Below are 18,556 nucleotides of genomic sequence, written 5' to 3'. Positions count from 1 at the left end.
TATAGATTCTTTGTCTAAACTTCAGCATTTACGCTTGATTTTTCTGGAGAGTTCATAGTCCTATGTGTGCTAGATGGTAAAATAGTCTTGTCACCTGGCAGACCTGTGCTTTCAAAAGAAATCCAGATTTTCTTCTTCTGGTTGGCTTTCAGGGATTACTGTCTTTTATTGAGTCCTCCTCTCAGTGATGAACAACTAGCTGTATTTGTAGAGAAAGAAAGAGAAGATTACTCTTCTGGTATAATGCAACAGGGCTATTTGTGGGGGGGTTGGGTTTCCTTTGTTTCGTATCAGGTGTTTATTTTGTCTGTCTTGTGGTATTTATTCCCTGGAGATGTGACATGGGACTCAGTGAGCTAAGCTCTGGTCATGAAACCCTAGTCTTAGGATCCTGACCCTTCATGGCTATCTACTGTTTAGGTCAGTTGGTGAGATTTTCATTTACAGTTGTGAAATGCTCTAAAGAAATAAGGGGCTTCAGTGATTCCGAAGGGAATGACCACTTTAAAACCACCTATAAAAGAGAATGAGGGCTTCCCTGGTGGCGCAGTGGTTGAGAATCTGCCTGCCAATGCAGGGGACACGGGTTCGAGCCCTGGTCTGGGAAGATCCCACATGCCGCGGAGCACCTAGGCCCGTGAGCCACAACTACTGAGCCTGCGCGTCTGGAGCCTGTGCTCCGCAACGAGAGGCCGCGATAGTGAGAGGCCCGCGCACTGCGATGAAGAGTGGCCCCCGCTTGCCGCAACTAGAGAAAGCCCTCGCACAGAAACAAAGACCCAACACAGCCATAAATAAATAAATTAATTAATTAATTTAAAAAAGAGAGAATGGCAACATACTTTGAATGACATTGGGGGGCTGAACAAGTATATGAAACAAAGCCAGTGATCCCTGCGTTGGACTGACTACATTTTAGAACTGATTTTTGAATGTTTGTGCCTAATAACTAGAAATAAAACTAAAGTACTGTGTCAAGACCAAGAACCACTAAGTATTAGCAATACATAAATAACAGAATGCTTGAAATAATTAGCATGTTTAAATTGGCTGATTGCTACCAAATATTGAGTGAAACTCTACAGAACATGTTGGATAGTCAAGCCTATATTTTTAACTGCATAAAAATTGAATTATTAAACACAAGTTAATTTCAAAATAACGAGGTTCTCTGGATTTTCAGATATCCCAAATCATGAATGAAGTCCATACATAACACTCTGCTTGGCACATAGTGAGTGCCCAGTAATATTTCTTGAACAGATTAATCTGAGAAAGAGAATTGAAAACTAAATTCATGTTTACCATTTTATGTTCTTTTTTTCTGCTTTCTCTTTGCATTGTGCAGAAACGTATCAAGAGGTGGGAGTGGTCATGTTATACTTTTCCATTTTCTTTGTGGGAGAAAAGTAGTTTTCAGACATGTAAATGTAAACAAGGGAAGATTTCAGTTTTATGCCTTTTGACCAGTTATTTTGCATCTTAAGTTAGTATGTCTCATAAAACCAAGTTACAGTCGAAATAAAGTTGGGATCATTTTGTGTGTATGTGTGAGAAAAGATTAGTGACAATGCTTTTTCTAACATATACATTACGTATATACATATTTTGTATGATTAGTAAGTATAGACCAGATGATACCGCAGTGTAGCACACAGTATAGGAAGGTGGCAGTTAACCTCTAGGGTTCTCCTTCCCCCTAGCTTTTTTCCTATGTTGCTTTTCGGGATGGCTTTCCTTGGAACACTTCTCTTTTACCGGAGAAGAAAAAGATCAGTGAATAAGAATGTCTCTGTTCTTATAGAGACATCATCTCCTTTGCTGCAGACGTCCTCACTGCTCCGTAATGGTCCCCATTTGTGTTAATGTCTTACCTTACAGCAACTTTTTTTGCTCGATCCTGACTAAGCAAATTCATCTAGATTTCCATAGAAGATCAGAAGTTATGGTTAATAGAACAGTTCAGCAGACTCACAGATCCAAACGTAGTTAAACACAATTGATTGCTACCAGTGTAAGTGTTCATAATTATAGCAAGCCTCATAGTGAGTGAGATTTAGCATTAGCTGTTTCTTCAAGTTGCACTCCTACTAAGCAGACGGGTGGTTGTCAGGGTTGCCATCTGTGTGATCTTGAGAGGTTTTACCTGAGCCAGAAAAGCTGCTTGGCGGCATACACATATTTTCTCTGGTGCAGCGGAGTGGTCTGTTTCGTATTGTAAGTAACTATCTACTCTAAATGTCACTTATCCAACTTTAACTTGATCCAAGAACCTTTTTAAAAAACTTTTTTTAGAGCTGTTTTGAGAGGGAGGTACAGAGATTTCCCATGTAATCCTTGTTCCTACACATGCATAGCCTCCCCTACAAGGACCATTTTTATTATGCTGTCATGAGATTAAATCTTTGAGTTTCAGAAAGATTTTGGTGGGGTGGGGTGAGAGGAGGGGAAAAATGGTCTAATAGAGACCAAATGAGGTTCAGTTAATTTCCTTCACTCAAACTGTGCATCTTATCTCTCTCTCTTTTTTCTCAAGTGGACTTTGAGAATATGACTTTTTTCTTTGCCTCCTCAGGTATGACAGATATAATCTGTACTTTTTTTTCTCCTAAGTAAAACCACAGCTCTTTAATTTCTATTGTTTCTATGCATGGAGGAAAAAAACACAAAGACAACACTTTTTTTACTTGTTGGGACTTATGTCCCAATCCATACCTATTTCTGCCCTTAATCTTTTATGGGCAGCCCCATTCTTTCATTCTTTGTTTATTTTTATAGGACAGTTTGAGGAGAAGCGTGAAAATGCCTAGTTTAATGTACTTGATCAGGAAGGATTCTAATAATAGAAAACAAATAAAAACTAATTTTTTTCCAATTTTTGGTACATTAGGTCAACCTGTGTGCTTCATCTCTATGAGCAGCAGAGTGCCTCTGTCCATAAAAGTTGTTCTATAGCCTAACTTGTGGCAGTGATCCCATATTTTCCCCAGATTCTTGATATCGATGAAAAACTGAGTATTCAGCAATTGTGATACTTTATGTAAAAGTACCTGGATGAGTCCTCCATTGAAATAAACAGGTTGGTTCTGTTTAAATAATGTTGAGTGACTTTGTGTGCTTGTAAGACTTACAGTGCATTGGGGGAAAAGACACAACCATATGAGTAGCATGACAGCTGTGAGAAATCTTGATGAATATCTGACCCAGTCTCAGGTCCATTATGGTACCCTAAAGAAGTATAATTCGAGCTGAGGCGGAGGTCTCAAAGGGATGTAGCAGGAGAGCATTCTAGGTAGTAGGGACAAAAATTGCGAAGGCCCTGTTCTAGGGGGACATCTGGGCCATTCTGGAAAGGCTGTGTGGTTGGTGGGCAGAGAAGTTATGAACTGATTAATAGATAACTCCAAATGGAGGCATAAACCCCATGTTCCTTCCCCTAAAATGACCTTAGTTCATCTCCGTTCTCTTACCTTGATGTGCAATAATTAGAGATGTTGTCTGTAATTTTACTTGTAGATTAATGTGCTGCATTAATTAAACAGGACCACTGTGTGAGGTGTCTTGGGCTGCCACTCTGTAAAATCTTCTTCATCAAGCAGTGTCTGATCACTTTAAGGGGGGAACAAAGGGAATAGAGGAAACCAGCAATAATAGCCAAAGATACCATCTCCTTTCTTTCATCTGTGTACTCAGTTTTTCCTTTTAATTTTCCTTTTCATTCTGGCCCCTGCTGTTCAGGATCCCATACAGAGACTATCTGTATTTTATAGGTATTTGTTATAAACTAAGGAAAAGGACACTATGAAAACTTTTATTAACTTAGAAAGTGTTTAGCAAAGAGATCCATTCCAAGTCACAACAGTATAGGTTACAACTGGTCTTCTCCACTAAAAGGTTTTCAGATCATCTTGCTTTTGACCTTGGCTGGCTCTGTCTCCTTTCTCCAGACTATGTGGAGCTGGGCTGAGCATTTCTTATCAGCCCGTCTTGAGAAGAAGGACTGTTCTACTTGACTCGAAGTTGGAGGTATTTAAGTTTATTGTTCTGTGCCCCATCCTCCCCTCAGTGGCTTGGAACCAATGGGAACTATCTGGGGCTAACTTCTTTTTGAGAATGCCTCATTTGTGCACTGACTCGAGTTCTTTCTAGTCCTTTTCCTTGTTCCTTAGTAGGTCCTGTAAACTCCTTTGTACATTTTGGTTCTGGGTCTGGTCATTCCTGTTGTTGTATTACTTCTGGCTGGTTGCTGACTTCAAGTCTTGTGAAAGTCAGGTTTCCACAGACTTGTTAGCATTTAGACTCAGCTGTCCCAGCATGTTGGAGCAGGTGTTACCTACTTCTTTGCCCTGTAGGCTGTAATCTGCTCACCATCTTCAAACTCAAGACCTACTCTAATGACTAACCTGGAGAAGAATGCCTCATTATGTTTCTAAACTGATGAGCTCTTCTCGTGTTCCTGCTTTGCTGGTTCTTTGTTTTTCCTGTAGTTTGCATTAGCCTCTGATTCTTTTTTTTTTTTTCTCTTTCTTTTCTTTAGGGGAGGGGGGCACTGCGTTGGGTCTTCATTGCTGGGCACGAGCTTTCTCTAGTTGTGGTGAGTGGGGGCTACTCTTCGTTGCGGTGCGCAGGCTTCTCATTGCAGTGGCTTTTCTTGTGGAGCACGGGCTCTAGGCACGTGGGCCTCAGTAGTTGGGGCTCGTGGGCTCTAGAGCACAGACTCAGTAGTTGTGGTGCACAGTCTCAGTTGCTCCATGGCATGTGGAATCTTCCCGGACCAGGGCTTGGACCCGTGTCCCCCGCATTGGCAGGCGGATTCTTTTTTTTTTTTTTAAGTCCCCATAAATTCCTTTGAGATATACCTCTTTTTTTTTCTAAATAAATTTATTTATTTATTTAATTTTGGCTGTGTTGGGTCTTCATTTCTGTGCGAGGGCTTTCTCTACTTGGGGCAAGCGGGGGCCACTCTTCATTGCGGTGTGCGGGCCTCTCACTATCGCGGCCTCTCTTGTTGTGGAGCACAAGCTCCAGATGTGCAGGCTCGTAGTTGTGGCTCACGGGCCCAGTTGCTCCGCAGCATGTGGGATCTTCCCAGACCAGGGCTCGAACCCGTGTCCCCTGCATTGGCAGGCAGATTCTAAACCACTGCACCACCAGGGAAGCCCGGCAGGTGGATTCTTTTTTTTGTTTTTTAAAGGAATTCCTTTATTTTTATTATTTATTTATTTATTTATTTTTAGCTGTGTTGGGTCTTCGTTTCCGTGCAAGGGCTTTCTCTAGTTGCGGCAAGTGGGGGCCACTCTTCATCGCGGTGCGCGGGCCTCTCACTATCGCGGCCTCTCTTGTTGCGGAGCACAGGCTCCAGACGCGCAGGCTCAGTAATTGTGGCGGGCCCAGTTGCTCCACGGCATGTGGGATCTTCCCAGAAGAGGGCTCGAACCCGCGTCCCCTGCATTGGCAGGCACACTCTCAACCACTGCACCACCAGGGAAGCCCCCGGCAGGTGGATTCTTAACCACTGCGCCACCAGGGAAGTCCCTAGCCTCTGATTCTTGATAAACATGTCTGATAGGATTACTCTCATGCTGTCTGGCTAGACCTGTTCCTTAAGCCTAGATGTGACCTAACAATCCCATCAGGCTATCCTCTATGGGATATTAGAGGGTGGAGTCTGGATTAGCATATGAGTTTGGATATACATTAAAGCTAAATATCGCCTAGCAAATGAGGAGATAATCTTCTTACTAGAGAAGCAGGTGAGAAGATAGCCTGGGAACTTGGTCTGGTGCAGGGTTATAAGGAGTGTGAGCCAAAGCCTGTGATAAAGCTCTTCTGAAGAATAAAAAAAGTTAAATTACTCGCTCCTTACATGGTCCCAGCCACTGTCTTCCCATGCTTCTGGAATGAATTATTCTCTAGTAATCTTCCTGTATTTGCTACTATAACTAGCTAGCATTTACTGGGTATTTGTTATTTGATAGCCGCCAGCCTAAGTGCTTTGCATGGTCTATCTCATTTAAAATCCTTACAACCAAAAATAAGCGACAGTTATTTTCTGAGGTTTTTTACAAGTGGAGGCAGATGATATATAACTACAGTTTAGACGTTGTTGCAGAGCTTTTAAAAAATTGTTTTCCAACTTTTTTGACTACAACCCTCAGTAAGGATTATATGTGTGTGTCTGAAACAAAAGTTTTGTTATATGATACATTTTTCTATTCCAAATTATACAATTTTATTAAAAAACAGACTCGCTCTGACTCTGTAAGTGGATTTTACTACCCACTGATGAGTAATGACCTGCAAGATTAATATGAGAAATATTTAACAGTGATGTTCTAGTGTCATCCAGGGGACCAGAAAAATTCAGACTGGACTAACTCCTATGCTTACTCTGATTATACTTTATAAAATTTGTACATCATTATAGACAAGGGTCAAAAGGAAACTGGAAAAGCACAATATTCCAAATGTTTACTGAGCATCTACCATGTGCTGGGCTGAAGGCATAGGATCAAACAACTGTTGGGGTAACTTGCTCTGTTTCAAAAAAAAAGGTTATCTGCTCCTGTATATGTACTCTGTGTAACTTGTTAAAATCTCGTAGATCCATACTAAACAAGGCAAGCCAAAACTAAGGCAAAAACAATACCATCAGTTAACTAGAGATAGGTGAGACTTTCCTCCCTCAAGTTTCCTTTGTCCTGCCCCTTCTTGGATTAGCAGGTCAGTAAGAGCCCAGAGCAGACTGGGCAAGGTCCCATAACAAATTTGTAACAAAATTTAATCATCTTTTCCTGTAGAGTATGTTTTAATAAAGAGTTCGTTTTTCTCTTTAGGTAAGTCAGTAGTGAATAATACCAGCTGTTTCCCCGAAATGAATCTTTGCTGCTTTCAACTAGGTGGCTGTTTCATTAATTCCACTCATACCTCTGGCATGTGTCCCCCTCCTCGACCCTCAAATCTCACTGTGGGCTGTCATAGGAATTTAGGAGGCAGTCAGAATATCAGAGAGAACTTTTAAAAAAAAAAATTCATTTTCACCTCCATTTCCATACACTATTAGAAAATAGTCTCATAAAACTTTTAAGCAGTGATGTCGCTCTAAGTATATGGAAATCTCACATTTGACATACATTCACACAGATTCATAGTTACATTCTACAAATCTGGATGCTATGAAATTTAGAGTATCGTGTTAGGACTGGCCTAGAGTTGATAAGAGTTAAGCTCTACCTTTACGAATACGTTTATCTTATGTTGCTTGGCCTGTTCTTAGGGAAGAGAGCATTCTGCCAAATGGCTTGCTGGCATCTATTAGTACACTGGGGTTGGGAAATAAGGATCACAGCCCTAGTTCTGCATTGACTAGCTTTAGGTTCTGGAGTGAGTCACATAGTACATCTCAGTTTTCTTCTCATCTGATGAGATGAAAGATTGGGCTGAGTATTCTCCAAGGGTCCTTGGAGCTCTGTGCTCTGGGTCTGTGCTCTGAACCTTTCTGTTTGAGAAAATGCAGTCAGAGCAAAGGATTCATTACTAACTCATCCTTATCTGTACTGACAAAAATAAGAAAACTTCTTATATTGGGAAAATAATAGTTGTCTGTTCCCATGTTGGTTTTTTTACCTTTCTATTTCAATTATGACTTAGGAAAGGGACTTTAGAATCAGTGTCCGTTCACCCTTGGGAGATTTTTGCTGCCATTTGTTGACTGTTTTGGCTACAGTTGAACATCGTTTTGTTTCAGGACATTTATGTTTTGTTGAAGATCTTCATGATGTGTTATACCATGATACAATCACAAGGACATGGTTCTGGTTTTCCCTCATCAGAAAGATGGCCTAAGATGGAAAAATTAAAACTATTAGTGACATGAAACAGTTTTTATATGAGTTTGGAATGAAGCTTTTCTGTCTCTTTGAAGTAAAGAAGAAAATTAGGAAAGGATTAAGAACAGAATCTAATGCCAGTGTATCATGATGTTATGCACAGGGTAAATGCGTTCCTGTTCACCAAACTGAAATCCCAAACTAGGGGTATAATTTCAGCCCATATTGTTACATTATCTTCGTGTTTGTCAAACGTTCATTCAAAGTCCTTTTGAATCCACCTAAAGTGCTAATGCCTCATAAATTTTTAGAATGATTTGGTTCATAGGAGATAACTATTGTTGGTGTCTGAAGCTATTTTATGAGTGTAATATTAATCTCCAGTCATTTCTGCAGTGTCAGCCATGAGATACATGGAACCATTGGATTTTTCTGAATGGTCAGTGATCTGTATCATCTGCCAGAGTGTAGCTTAAACAACAACAAATGCTGTCTTTTCTTGTTTCTCAAGAATAACCGCAGTTATCATACACCCTTTCACACATCCGTTACTATCCACATTTAGATAGATTAAAAATGAAGCCCTCTTTCTACCATAACAACTCTCAAATCCTACCAAATCTCATCAATTTATGCGTAATAAGAGCATGATGTAGCCTGTTCAGTCATTAGTTTTTTCTTTAATGCAAGGTTTTTGAAGGAAGTTCATTCTATTTTTACTTTATGAATCATGTGAGTTCTTTATAGTCCTAGGGTGAATTTGCCAAATGATCTGAAGTCTCTTCTTTCCCCAGCAGGGTTAGTCATCTCATTTTAGTGGAGCCTTGGGGTTTTCCTGAGCGACCAGACCTTGCTGATGAAGAGAGACCAATTCCAATTTGGATCAGAGCCTTGGGAGCGGCATTGACTCCCTTTAACCCTTTAGCCAGCCTCAGGATTGCAGGACCCTTTGGTGAGTGCTTGCTTGTATCTGTGTCCTAGGAAAGCAAAATGTTTATACATAGCAATAGAGGAGTATTTGCTGATCACCATTGTTAGTTAAAATCTTAAAAACAAACAAAAAAACTGAACCTTGCTTTTTCTCCTCCTTCTCTAACAAGTACCAGTCCATGCATAAAGGTGAATGAAACCAGGCTCCTCTCCTTAAAAAGGAGTCTTTAGGGCTTCCCTGGTGGTGCAGTGGTTAAGAATCTGCCTGCCAATGCAGGGCACACAGGTTCGAGCCCTGGTCCGGAAAGATCCCACATGCCACAGCAACTAAGCCTGTGCTCCACAACTACTGAGCCTGCGTGCCACAACTACTGAAGCCTGCGTGCCTAGAGCCCGTGCTCCGCAACAAGAGAAGCCACCGCAATGAGAAGCCCGCACACCGCAATGAAGAGTAGCCCCTGCTCGCCGCAACTAGAGAAAAGCCCGTGCGCAGCAATGAAGACCCAATGCAGCCAAAAATAAAATAAATAGGGCTTCCCTGGTGGCGCAGTGGTTGAGAATCTGCCTGCTAATGCAGGGGACACGGGTTCGAGCCCTGGTCTGGGAAGATCCCACATGCCGCAGAGCAACTAGGCCTGTGAGCCACAACTACTGAGCCTGCGCGTCTGGAGCCTGTGCTCCGCAACAAGAGAGGCTGCGATAGTGAGGAGGCCCGCGCACCGCGATGAAGAGTGGCCCCCGCTTGCCGCAACTAGAGAAAGCCCTCTCACAGAAACGAAGACCCAACACAGCCAAAAATAAATATAAAAATAAATAAATAAATAAATAAATAAGACCCAGCACAACCAAATAAATAAATAAATATTTTTAAAAATAAATAAATAAAAAAATTAATAAATTTATTTTTTTTAAAAGGGTCTTTATATTGTAAACATTACAGATAATTAGCAAGCAGAGGAGGTGGGAAATGCTAAGGATGAGGTTAGGTGACCTTGAACGTTCTGAAAAAAGCCAAGCAAGCAGTGTCTTGGGGAAGTTTACCTGCTAGCCCCAGGCATGGGCGTTTATCTGCTAGCCCCAGTGACCTGTTGAGGAGCCTTTGGCCAGTTAGTGATGTCCAGCTGGCAGGTCACAAAGCCTGACCTGACTGACAACCGTAGGATAACAGGTACCATCACTCAGATTCCTTTCTTGCCCTGTCATGTCAGAGTGTTAAGAAGATAAAGTCATCCTTTCCCACAAAGATTTGGGGGACTCCTGATTTGTGTTTCTGGTCATATTTTGAGTTTAGTCTCTGATTTAAGTTATTTGACCCTCAGCTCTTCTGCCTCAGCCTCACAGCCAAGGGAATTTCCTTCCCTTGTTGTCACAGATGGTGATGGTCTGGACCTCTGCCTTTCCCTCTTACAGCTTATGTCAGTTAAGAGGGCTTTTGGCTGAAAGTGACTGAAGACCTCAGCGGTTTAAACCAGAAGGCCTTTTATTATTTCCTTAACAAGCAGTCTGGAAGCAGGTGGTTTTAGCATTTGTTCCCAAAGCTAGCTCCTTGATGTTAGGGTTTGGGTCTGTGTATGTGCTTCTCTTGACCTTTTACCTCACAGTTGTTCAGTGGTTGCTAGGACAGGAAGCATCATCTCACAAGCTCTCTGAACAAGAAGAAAGGAAAGCATGATGCTCTTTGTCAGGGAAGGGGGTCTTCCCTGGGAGCCCCAGCAGACTTCTCCTTATGTCTCTGCCCACCCCTAGTTCTTCCATCAGCAAAGAAGAAATTTCTATGACTGATCAATCATCATTTGTTCCCAGGGGCTGGAGTGAGGGGCCTGCTTTCCTGGGCATGTTGCTGCCTAAATGATACGCAGAAGTCAGGTTCTCTTAGCAAGAAAAGAATAGAGGTGTGGCGGGGGGGTGAGGGAGTGGCAATAGCTGCTGCATAGGTGACTGTAGATTCTGCTGCCCCTGTCCAGGCCTGGCCCCCCGACCCTTGCCTGAGTGCCATCCCTTTGGGAGAGCAGCGGAACTGCAGCAATGACAAGAGGGCACAGGGACTGAACTGGTGACCACGCTGCATGCCCTCAGTACTCGTGTAGGTAGCCTCTTTTCACCGCCCTCCCCAGTAGAGCCACGCCTTCTTAGGTGCCTGGTCCTCCTTTGATGAGCTGCGTAAGAGCTTTATAGTCCTGGCATGTAAGTGGATTTTGCTTGATCACAGTTACACAGGTAGCAATTATGGGAAAAGTAAAGCATAAAAAGAAACGAGGAGATGATGATGGGGGAGGGAGGATGCCTAGGAGGGGCCCTTTAAAGCCATGTCCTCTGCTTCCCATTGCTGTTTGCACATGGTGGTGAGGGTGATGCAGTATGTCCACTGCATCCTGAGAATTCTTGGTGGAGCTGTGCAATTCCTTCAGCGATGGGAAGGCAGGGCCAGTGAAGAAGTAAGATCTTGCTGGAGTATTGGGCAGTGACAGCAGAGAGGGAAACCGGCCAGTCCCTGGGTCCCCAAAGGGAAAACAGTAACCAGACAAACGTTCCTGCTCTTCATCCTCTTTCCTTTGGGGGCCTTGGCCCTGCCTCTCACCTCAGGGGTGGGACCGTGGGAGCCACTGTGGATGGCCTTAGCGGGGAGTTCTGCTAGTGTCCCAAGCAGAAACTCTGAATTAATTTTCCCAAGAAATATTTATATACCAATTCACTTCATGTAGATGCTAATGTGTTGTAATTGTGGAAGAAGTACAAATTATTAAGTTAATTTTATGTATGAGCTGTCCTATTCACCTCCCTTGTTTAATAGAATTTATTTTCCTACAAAAACAAGTCTTAGGCAACTGTTTCTGAGCTCCTAAAGCATATTAGTAAGTCAACATATGACAGACTTTTATTCTTATTTTAATCTTTCCTTAGGGAACTTGAGGAGAGCAGTTTCTAGGATCTGTGCTTTTTTCCACTTAAAATACATATTTGAATACATGTGTAATGTAGCATGTAGTGCTCATTATAGAAGCAAACACTAAACTCTTCTATAGTTGTATATAAATTAAATTATAATTTAAAACATACATATAATTTAAAATGTTTGTTTTCTATTAAATAGGTTTAAGTCTAGTACAGCGTTTAAGGCCTGATTTCAAACGGAAGTATTCTTCAATGTTTGCAGATGATACTGTGACAGAATACATTTACCACTGTAATGTCCAGACTCCGAGGTAAGGTTTATCTAAATTTACTGTGTTTGTGTTTTAGACTTTTATTTTTTGAAAATATATGAATAGTCCAGGAGATTTTTATCAGTATGTAAATGACTAAATTTAAAAGGACAAGTAGTTAAATGACTAACACTTCTTTTTATTTATTTATTTATTTATTTATGGCTGTGTTGGGTCTTTGTTTCTGTGCGAGGGCTTTCTCTCTAGTTGCTAACACTTCTTAATTTACTCGTCTATTCATGGAGCACCTACTATGTAAAACATTGTACCGGCTTCTGATGAGAGATTAAAAAGCCAGACATACTTTCTTCCCCTAAGGTGCCTGTGGATAGTTGAGGGAAGTCTTGGTCTTGGGCATCTCGTTAAGGTGGTCAGAGTTGAGAGAGAAAGAAGAATTTCAAATAAAGCAACATTCCCAAATGAGTATGAATGTTCTACAAAAAAGGAGTTCTGGGTTAAACAAGAATGGTTTTCTGTACCATGGATCTTCTTAGAACTGTTTTTTAAGCCAAAGGTTTTTGTTGTTGTTGTTGTTTGTTTGTTTTTTATTTTCAGCTGCGTTGGGTCTTCATTGCTGCATGCAGGCTTTCTCTAGTTGTGAGCGGGGGCTACTCCTCGTTGTGGTGCGTGGGCCTCTCATTGTGGCAGCCTCTCTTGTTGTGGAGCACGGGCTCTAGGCTCGCGGGCTTCAGTAGCTGTAGCTTGTGGGCTCTAGAGCACAGGCTCAGTAGCTGTGGCACACGGGCTTAGTTGCTCCGTGGCATGTGGGATTTTCCTGGACCAGGGCTCGAACCCGTGTCCTCTGCATTGGCAGGCGGATTCTTAACCACTGCGCCACTAGGGAAGCCCAAGAGGAAGGGTTTTGAATCTCCCAGGTGCGTGGGAGATACTAGGCAGCATTTTCAAGTTCATTTGCTGATTGCGCCCTTCTTTTACTCAGCACTTCTTCAAGTCTGTGTGTCAGCATGAGAAACACTGCTGCAGCGGTGAGGAGTAAGTGAGGGGCAAGGGGAAGGGGAGTCTGCATGAATTTTGACAGTGATTATGAGAGAGAGCATAGTCGTTAGAGGGAGCAAGAGGGCCAAGCAAAGGTATTTCTTTTTCTTTTTTTTTTAAATGACTTGTGGATGTTGTGTACAAGGCGCCGGTGGAGAAAACAGAGCCTGAAAGTCTTGACGAGCCGGGAGGAGCCTGGAAGACAGAGCCTACAGTCGTTAGGGAGAGGATCAAGAATGGAGTATGACGATGAGAGCTCCAGTTCTTGTGCTGGGTTCTGTACCAGAATTATTGGAGGAGTTTGTCAAAACTGTGGTGCCTCAGCAAAGGAAACCATAAACAAGATGAAAAGGCAACCCTCAGAATGGGAGAAAATATTTGCAAACGAAGCAACTGACAAAGGATTAATCTCCAAAATATACAAGCAGCTCATGCAGCTCAATATCAAAAAAACAAACAACCCAATCCAAAAATGGGCAGAAGACCTAAATAGACATTTGTCCAAAGAAGATATACAGATTGCCAACAAACACATGAAAGGGTGCTCAACATCACTAATCATTAGAGGAAAGCAAATCAAAACTACAATGAGGTATCACCTCACACCAGTCAGAGTGGCCATCATCAAAAAATCTACAGACAATAAATGCTGGAGAGGGTGTGGAGAAAAGGGAACCCTCCTGCACTGTTGGTGGGAATGTAAATTGATACAGCCACTATGGAGAACAATATGGAGGTTCCTTAAAAAACTAAAAATAGAACTACCATATGACCCAACAATCTCACTACTGGGCATATACCCTGAGAAAACCATAATTCAAAAAGAGACATATACCACAATGTTCACTGCAGCACTACTTACAATAACCAGGACGTGGAAGCAACCTAAGTGTCCACTGACAGATGAATGGGCAAAGAAGATGTGGCACGTATATACAGTGGAATATTACTCAGCCATAAAAACAAAAGAAATTGAGTTATTTGTAGTGAGGTGGATGGACCTAGAGTCTGTCATACAGAGTGAAGTAAGTCAGAAAGAGAAAAACAAATGCCGTATGCTAACACATATATGGAATCTAAAAAAATTGGTTATGATGAACCTAGGGGCAGGACAGGAATAAAGACACAGACGTAGAGAGTGGACTTGAGGACATGGGGAGGGGGAGGGGTAAGCTGGGACGAAGTGAGAGAGTAGCATTGACTTATATACACTACCAAATGTAAAATAGCTAGTGGGAAGCAGCTGCATAGCACAGGGAGATCAGCTCGGTGCTTTGTGACCACCTAGAGGGGTGGGATAGGGAGGGTGGGAGGGAGACACAAGATGGAGGGGATATGGGGATATATGTATGCATATAGCTGATTCACTTTGTTGTACAGCAGAAATTAACACAACATTGTAAAGCAATTATACTCCAATAAAGATGTAAAATAATAATAATTGTAATGAAGACCATTGAATATTAAAAAAAAAAAAGTGGTACCTGAACTCTGTCTCTAAGACTCTAATTCAGCAGTTCTGGGCTGCATCTTTAACAAATGCTTCAGATGATTCTAGCCATAGACCATACTTTAGAATATAAAAGTGGTACCTCATCCTTTCTAAGACTGAAACTTGGGTGAAAGGCTGAGAGGTGAGATGCAGAGACAGCCTCCTTCACTTTTTTTTTTTTTTTTGGTGCCTCTCTCCCTTCTGTCAGAGAATATGTACACAGACTTTATTAAAAAGATTGAGGCCATGAGAGCACTTGAGGTATAGCTGTAGCCTCAGTCTTTTTAATAAAGTAGGTAAGAGGTTCTCTGCCAAAGGTGAGGGAGGCTGGAGAGGTTTGGGGGTCCGCCAAGGGTTTGATGTGTTGTGACTCACCAGGCAGTTGGGTCTGGTGGATTAGGTCTACACACTTCATTGACTTGTTTCAACAGTTTTTAGTGGCCTGTTCCAGGGACATCATCTGTTTTCCTGCATGGTCTTAGTGGTTTGTTCTTTACCTACTCACATTTCATGATTACGTGTGCCTGTGTAATCCTAGTTTGTTGCCTTTCTTGTGGTGGAACTTGAATTCATAAACGGCCGTTCAGAAGCACACCTAGTACAAGGAAAGAAGAAAAATGACGGCAGAATGGATATGTCCTAGGAGTTTGCCAAATGTTCTGTATTTTATGTGACGGTCAGTCAGCTGTGGCCATGAGAGAAGACATAGGAGAGGCTCAAGAAAACAAAGTTTAGTTTACTCACAGGTCCTACAGAGGGGGTCACTGAATGCTGTGAAGGGTCATGGGGGACGCTCCAGATTTTGGTCAGGTGGCAGAAGACAGGAGTGAAGGGAAGTCCAGGCAGGAGCCTTTACTGGGTTCTGCAGGAGAGGCAAGGCAGCGCAGGGTGGGCAGTGTAGGATTTGCTAGTTGAATAATTTCAGTGCGCACTAAGATATAGGGGCGGTTTCTAGTTGTCTGGCACCTGGCCCTGGGATGATTAAGGCAGAGGAACATTGCCTCCGGGGATGTGCAAGCCAGCCACAAGAGGTGCAGCTCTGGATTGGTTAGTTTGCATATAAAGGCAATCCCAGTTGAGTCCTTTGCTGTCTCTACGAATTGGCTAGCTCCAGGAGGCTGTCTCTCCCCGGCCGGAAAGGTTTTTAAAGATGGCAAACGTCATAACAGGCAGAAAATTTTAAATATAAACAATACACAAAGAATACTTAAGCTGAATTTGTTCTTATCTTGGTATTGGTTTTGCCATTGTAGGTAAAATGCTGGTGCCATGAACATGTGGAAAAGCTGCCTTGTAAATAAGTTAGAGTGAAAAAACATATTTCAGTTATCCCCACAGGAAATTTGATGATTTTATGATAGGGACTTAGGGTTGCATGTTTTGATTTGGAAGATGATCATTTTTTTTAGAGTATTTTTAGAGTTTAAAGCATCCTTGTTTATCTAACAAAAGCATATATCTTCTGTGGGGTTTGTTCCTTACATTTCCTAGTAAATTATTTTCTATGTAAGCTGCGGTTACATAGAAAAGGAGGAGAAGCTAAATATGAGTGTGTTTTGATAGAGGTGGGAGTGTGATACATACTTATCCCCCAGAATCATACATATGATTTTCTCCCTTTAAGTGGTGAGACTGCGTTCAGAAATATGACTGTCCCTTATGGATGGGCAAAAAGACCAATGCTGCAGCGAATTGGTAAAATGCACCCTGACATTCCAGTTTCGGTGATCTATGGCGCCCGATCCTGCATAGATGGCAATTCTGGCACCAGCATCCAGTCATTACGACCACATTCATATGTGAAGACGATAGTAAGTGTGTGGTTTATTTTTGGTTTATAGTTGTAGGTGAAGTCTGTTCTATTATCTTTGCTTTCAGTGAGATTTCAGGTCATCCCTGTGCTTTCACATCTAAGCTATACCTGCAGCCTTGGTCAGAGACCTGCTGTCACTTGTGATGGGGGCAGGGTTTGACCCATACAAATCTTCATGTCCAGACAGCAAATCCCCATTCTTAGGCCCTTGTCTGTCCTAGAGCCACAGCATCTCCGCAGTGGGAGAGACTGAAAGAGGGACAGACAGGTCCAATAGCACTGCGACCACCTCCCAAGGCAGCACATTCTTACTTTGTTCAGTGTTTCTGTTGGCCCTATTGTTAGAGGTCAATTTAGAATGTTATTTTTGCATATTAAAATTTTAGTAAGGTTCACTGGATTTTCTCTTTATTCTCAGATCCTTTATTTAATAAAGTATATAATAGTTACTACAGATCAGTATTGCTTTTTCTTTTATGTTTTATGTCTAGCTGTTCTCACTTTCATTGCTGAGTGTCTTTGTGTGTGTCATTGTGTTTTATTAGATGCTTTTACTCACTGACCATCTGACTGCTTTTCCTTTCCTAGGCCATTCTCGGAGCAGGGCATTATGTGTATGCAGATCAACCAGAAGACTTTAACCAGAAAGTGAAGGAGATCTGTGACACTGTGGACTGAGCACACTGCAGATGATGTGGGAAATGCACATGGCTAATACAGTTCCTCAGCAATAATTTGCAGGCTGCGATGCAGAGTAAGGAATCTCACATGAGAACCAGGCAGTCTTCTTGACTGTACTTTCCCCATGTTTTCTTTATGAAGCTGCTAGCACATTTAAACCAGTTAGTGCCTTCTGGAAGAATGACTTTCCTTTCTCCAAAATCAAAATATACAAGAGTCTCCAAATCTAGTGGCTTTAATAAAAGGTTATTTGTCCCTCTGCTGTACTGAAATATTGTAATTTTTCAACTGAAATTTTTATTTCTATCTAACTTTGCTATATCAAGTATTTTTTATATTGCAGTCTGTATTGCCAATTTTAAAAAGTGATTTCTGGGTTTATTATTTTATATAATGTAGAGGTGCACCTTATTTTCCTTGCTTATATATACCATGTCTAATAACTGATAGAGTTAAACAAAATTTGGTGTGTTTTTATGTAAAAATTTGTCACTTTCTTAGAATGCTTCACTTCGTTTTTGAAATGGAGTGTTGAGACAGGGTTTTGGTTAAAAAGATGGGAGTTGATTTCTAGCATTGATTTTTCTGATTTTCCTCTGTTCTCTATTTAAGGCTGCAAAACCATGTTCACAGTTTTAAATGTGATCCATCCTTAAGTATTTCAAGTACTGAAAAACCTTAACTAAAAGTCTATCCTATTTTCCCCCATTAATACTGTTATTCTTTTCTTTGAGCCAGCATGCAGCAGAAGGAACAGATTTCCTCACTGAGGGGTCACTAAGACTGTTACCTTCCAGTAAGCCAAATCATATGTTTTCATCTAACTCTTGTAGACGGGTGCTAAAACTGGATTGCATTTTTACCACTAAAATATAAAAATCGGTGGTGCTATTATATCTCATGGCACCAGAAGTCAGCTAGTACTTGGGGGTTTTTTTGTTTTGTTTTTTTAAGAGTTTTGTGTTGATTAAATAACTTACATACTTGAAGTTATATTACAAAAATTCTGTAAGGTTGATTGAACTATTTGACAGTAACCACCATCAAGTGTAGCACTTTCTTGCTGTTTTTAATACAAGGAAAGCTTCTCTGAAACTGTGAAAAAGCTCCATGTGGTAACTGGCTACTACTGAGAAGACCCTCCGCAAAAGGAAGTTGAATAGGATGGTCACCAGCAAGTCATCTTTGCCTTATGTTTTGCTTAATGTTGCTTGTCTAGGAGAAAGGTGGTTATGTAAATAAAAACAGTGAACTAGAGCAAATAATGACTTCATAGTTTTGATTGTTGCATTTAAAAAATGATTAATTAGGAAATCTTTAGCTGTTAGGAAATGTAAGGTTGTATCACTGTTGATTAACTGTGAGGAAGAGGAATGTTCTGTTTTCAACATCTCCCCTGCCCAAAAAATAGGCACATTTCACTGAAGCACGACAAGTAGCTTCCCAGTGAGCAATTTGTCTCAGTTGTGGGATGGACTAGGTTAGTGCAGAAGGTAACAGGAGAGCCAAGTCAGATTTCTCTACCTTGAGAATAAAAGTAGTCTTTACTTTTTTAGTTTGTATCTTGGATGGCCAGATTCAAACCTATAAGTGGTGCAGATAATTTGGGTCA

At 41.5% G+C, this 18,556-nt stretch overlaps 1 protein-coding gene across 1 annotated transcript in view; it reads left to right on the top strand.

Annotated features, from left to right (window-relative positions):
• Positions 1 to 18,197, top strand: part of ABHD5 (abhydrolase domain containing 5, lysophosphatidic acid acyltransferase) — a 49,939-nt gene extending 31,742 nt beyond the window's left edge. The window contains 4 exon segments of the mRNA XM_061195260.1: positions 8,627 to 8,781; positions 11,851 to 11,962; positions 16,075 to 16,261; positions 16,852 to 18,197. Coding sequence (XP_061051243.1) covers positions 8,627 to 8,781; positions 11,851 to 11,962; positions 16,075 to 16,261; positions 16,852 to 16,941 — 544 coding nt within the window. The 3' untranslated portion in view covers positions 16,942 to 18,197.
• The last annotated feature ends 359 nt before the right edge of the window (positions 18,198 to 18,556 follow it).

Source organism: Eubalaena glacialis, chromosome 7, assembly GCF_028564815.1.
Source record: "Eubalaena glacialis isolate mEubGla1 chromosome 7, mEubGla1.1.hap2.+ XY, whole genome shotgun sequence".
Taxonomy (NCBI): domain Eukaryota; kingdom Metazoa; phylum Chordata; class Mammalia; order Artiodactyla; family Balaenidae; genus Eubalaena; species Eubalaena glacialis.
Note: the sequence above shows the minus strand (reverse complement) of the source record. Positions and strands in the feature narration are given on the sequence as shown.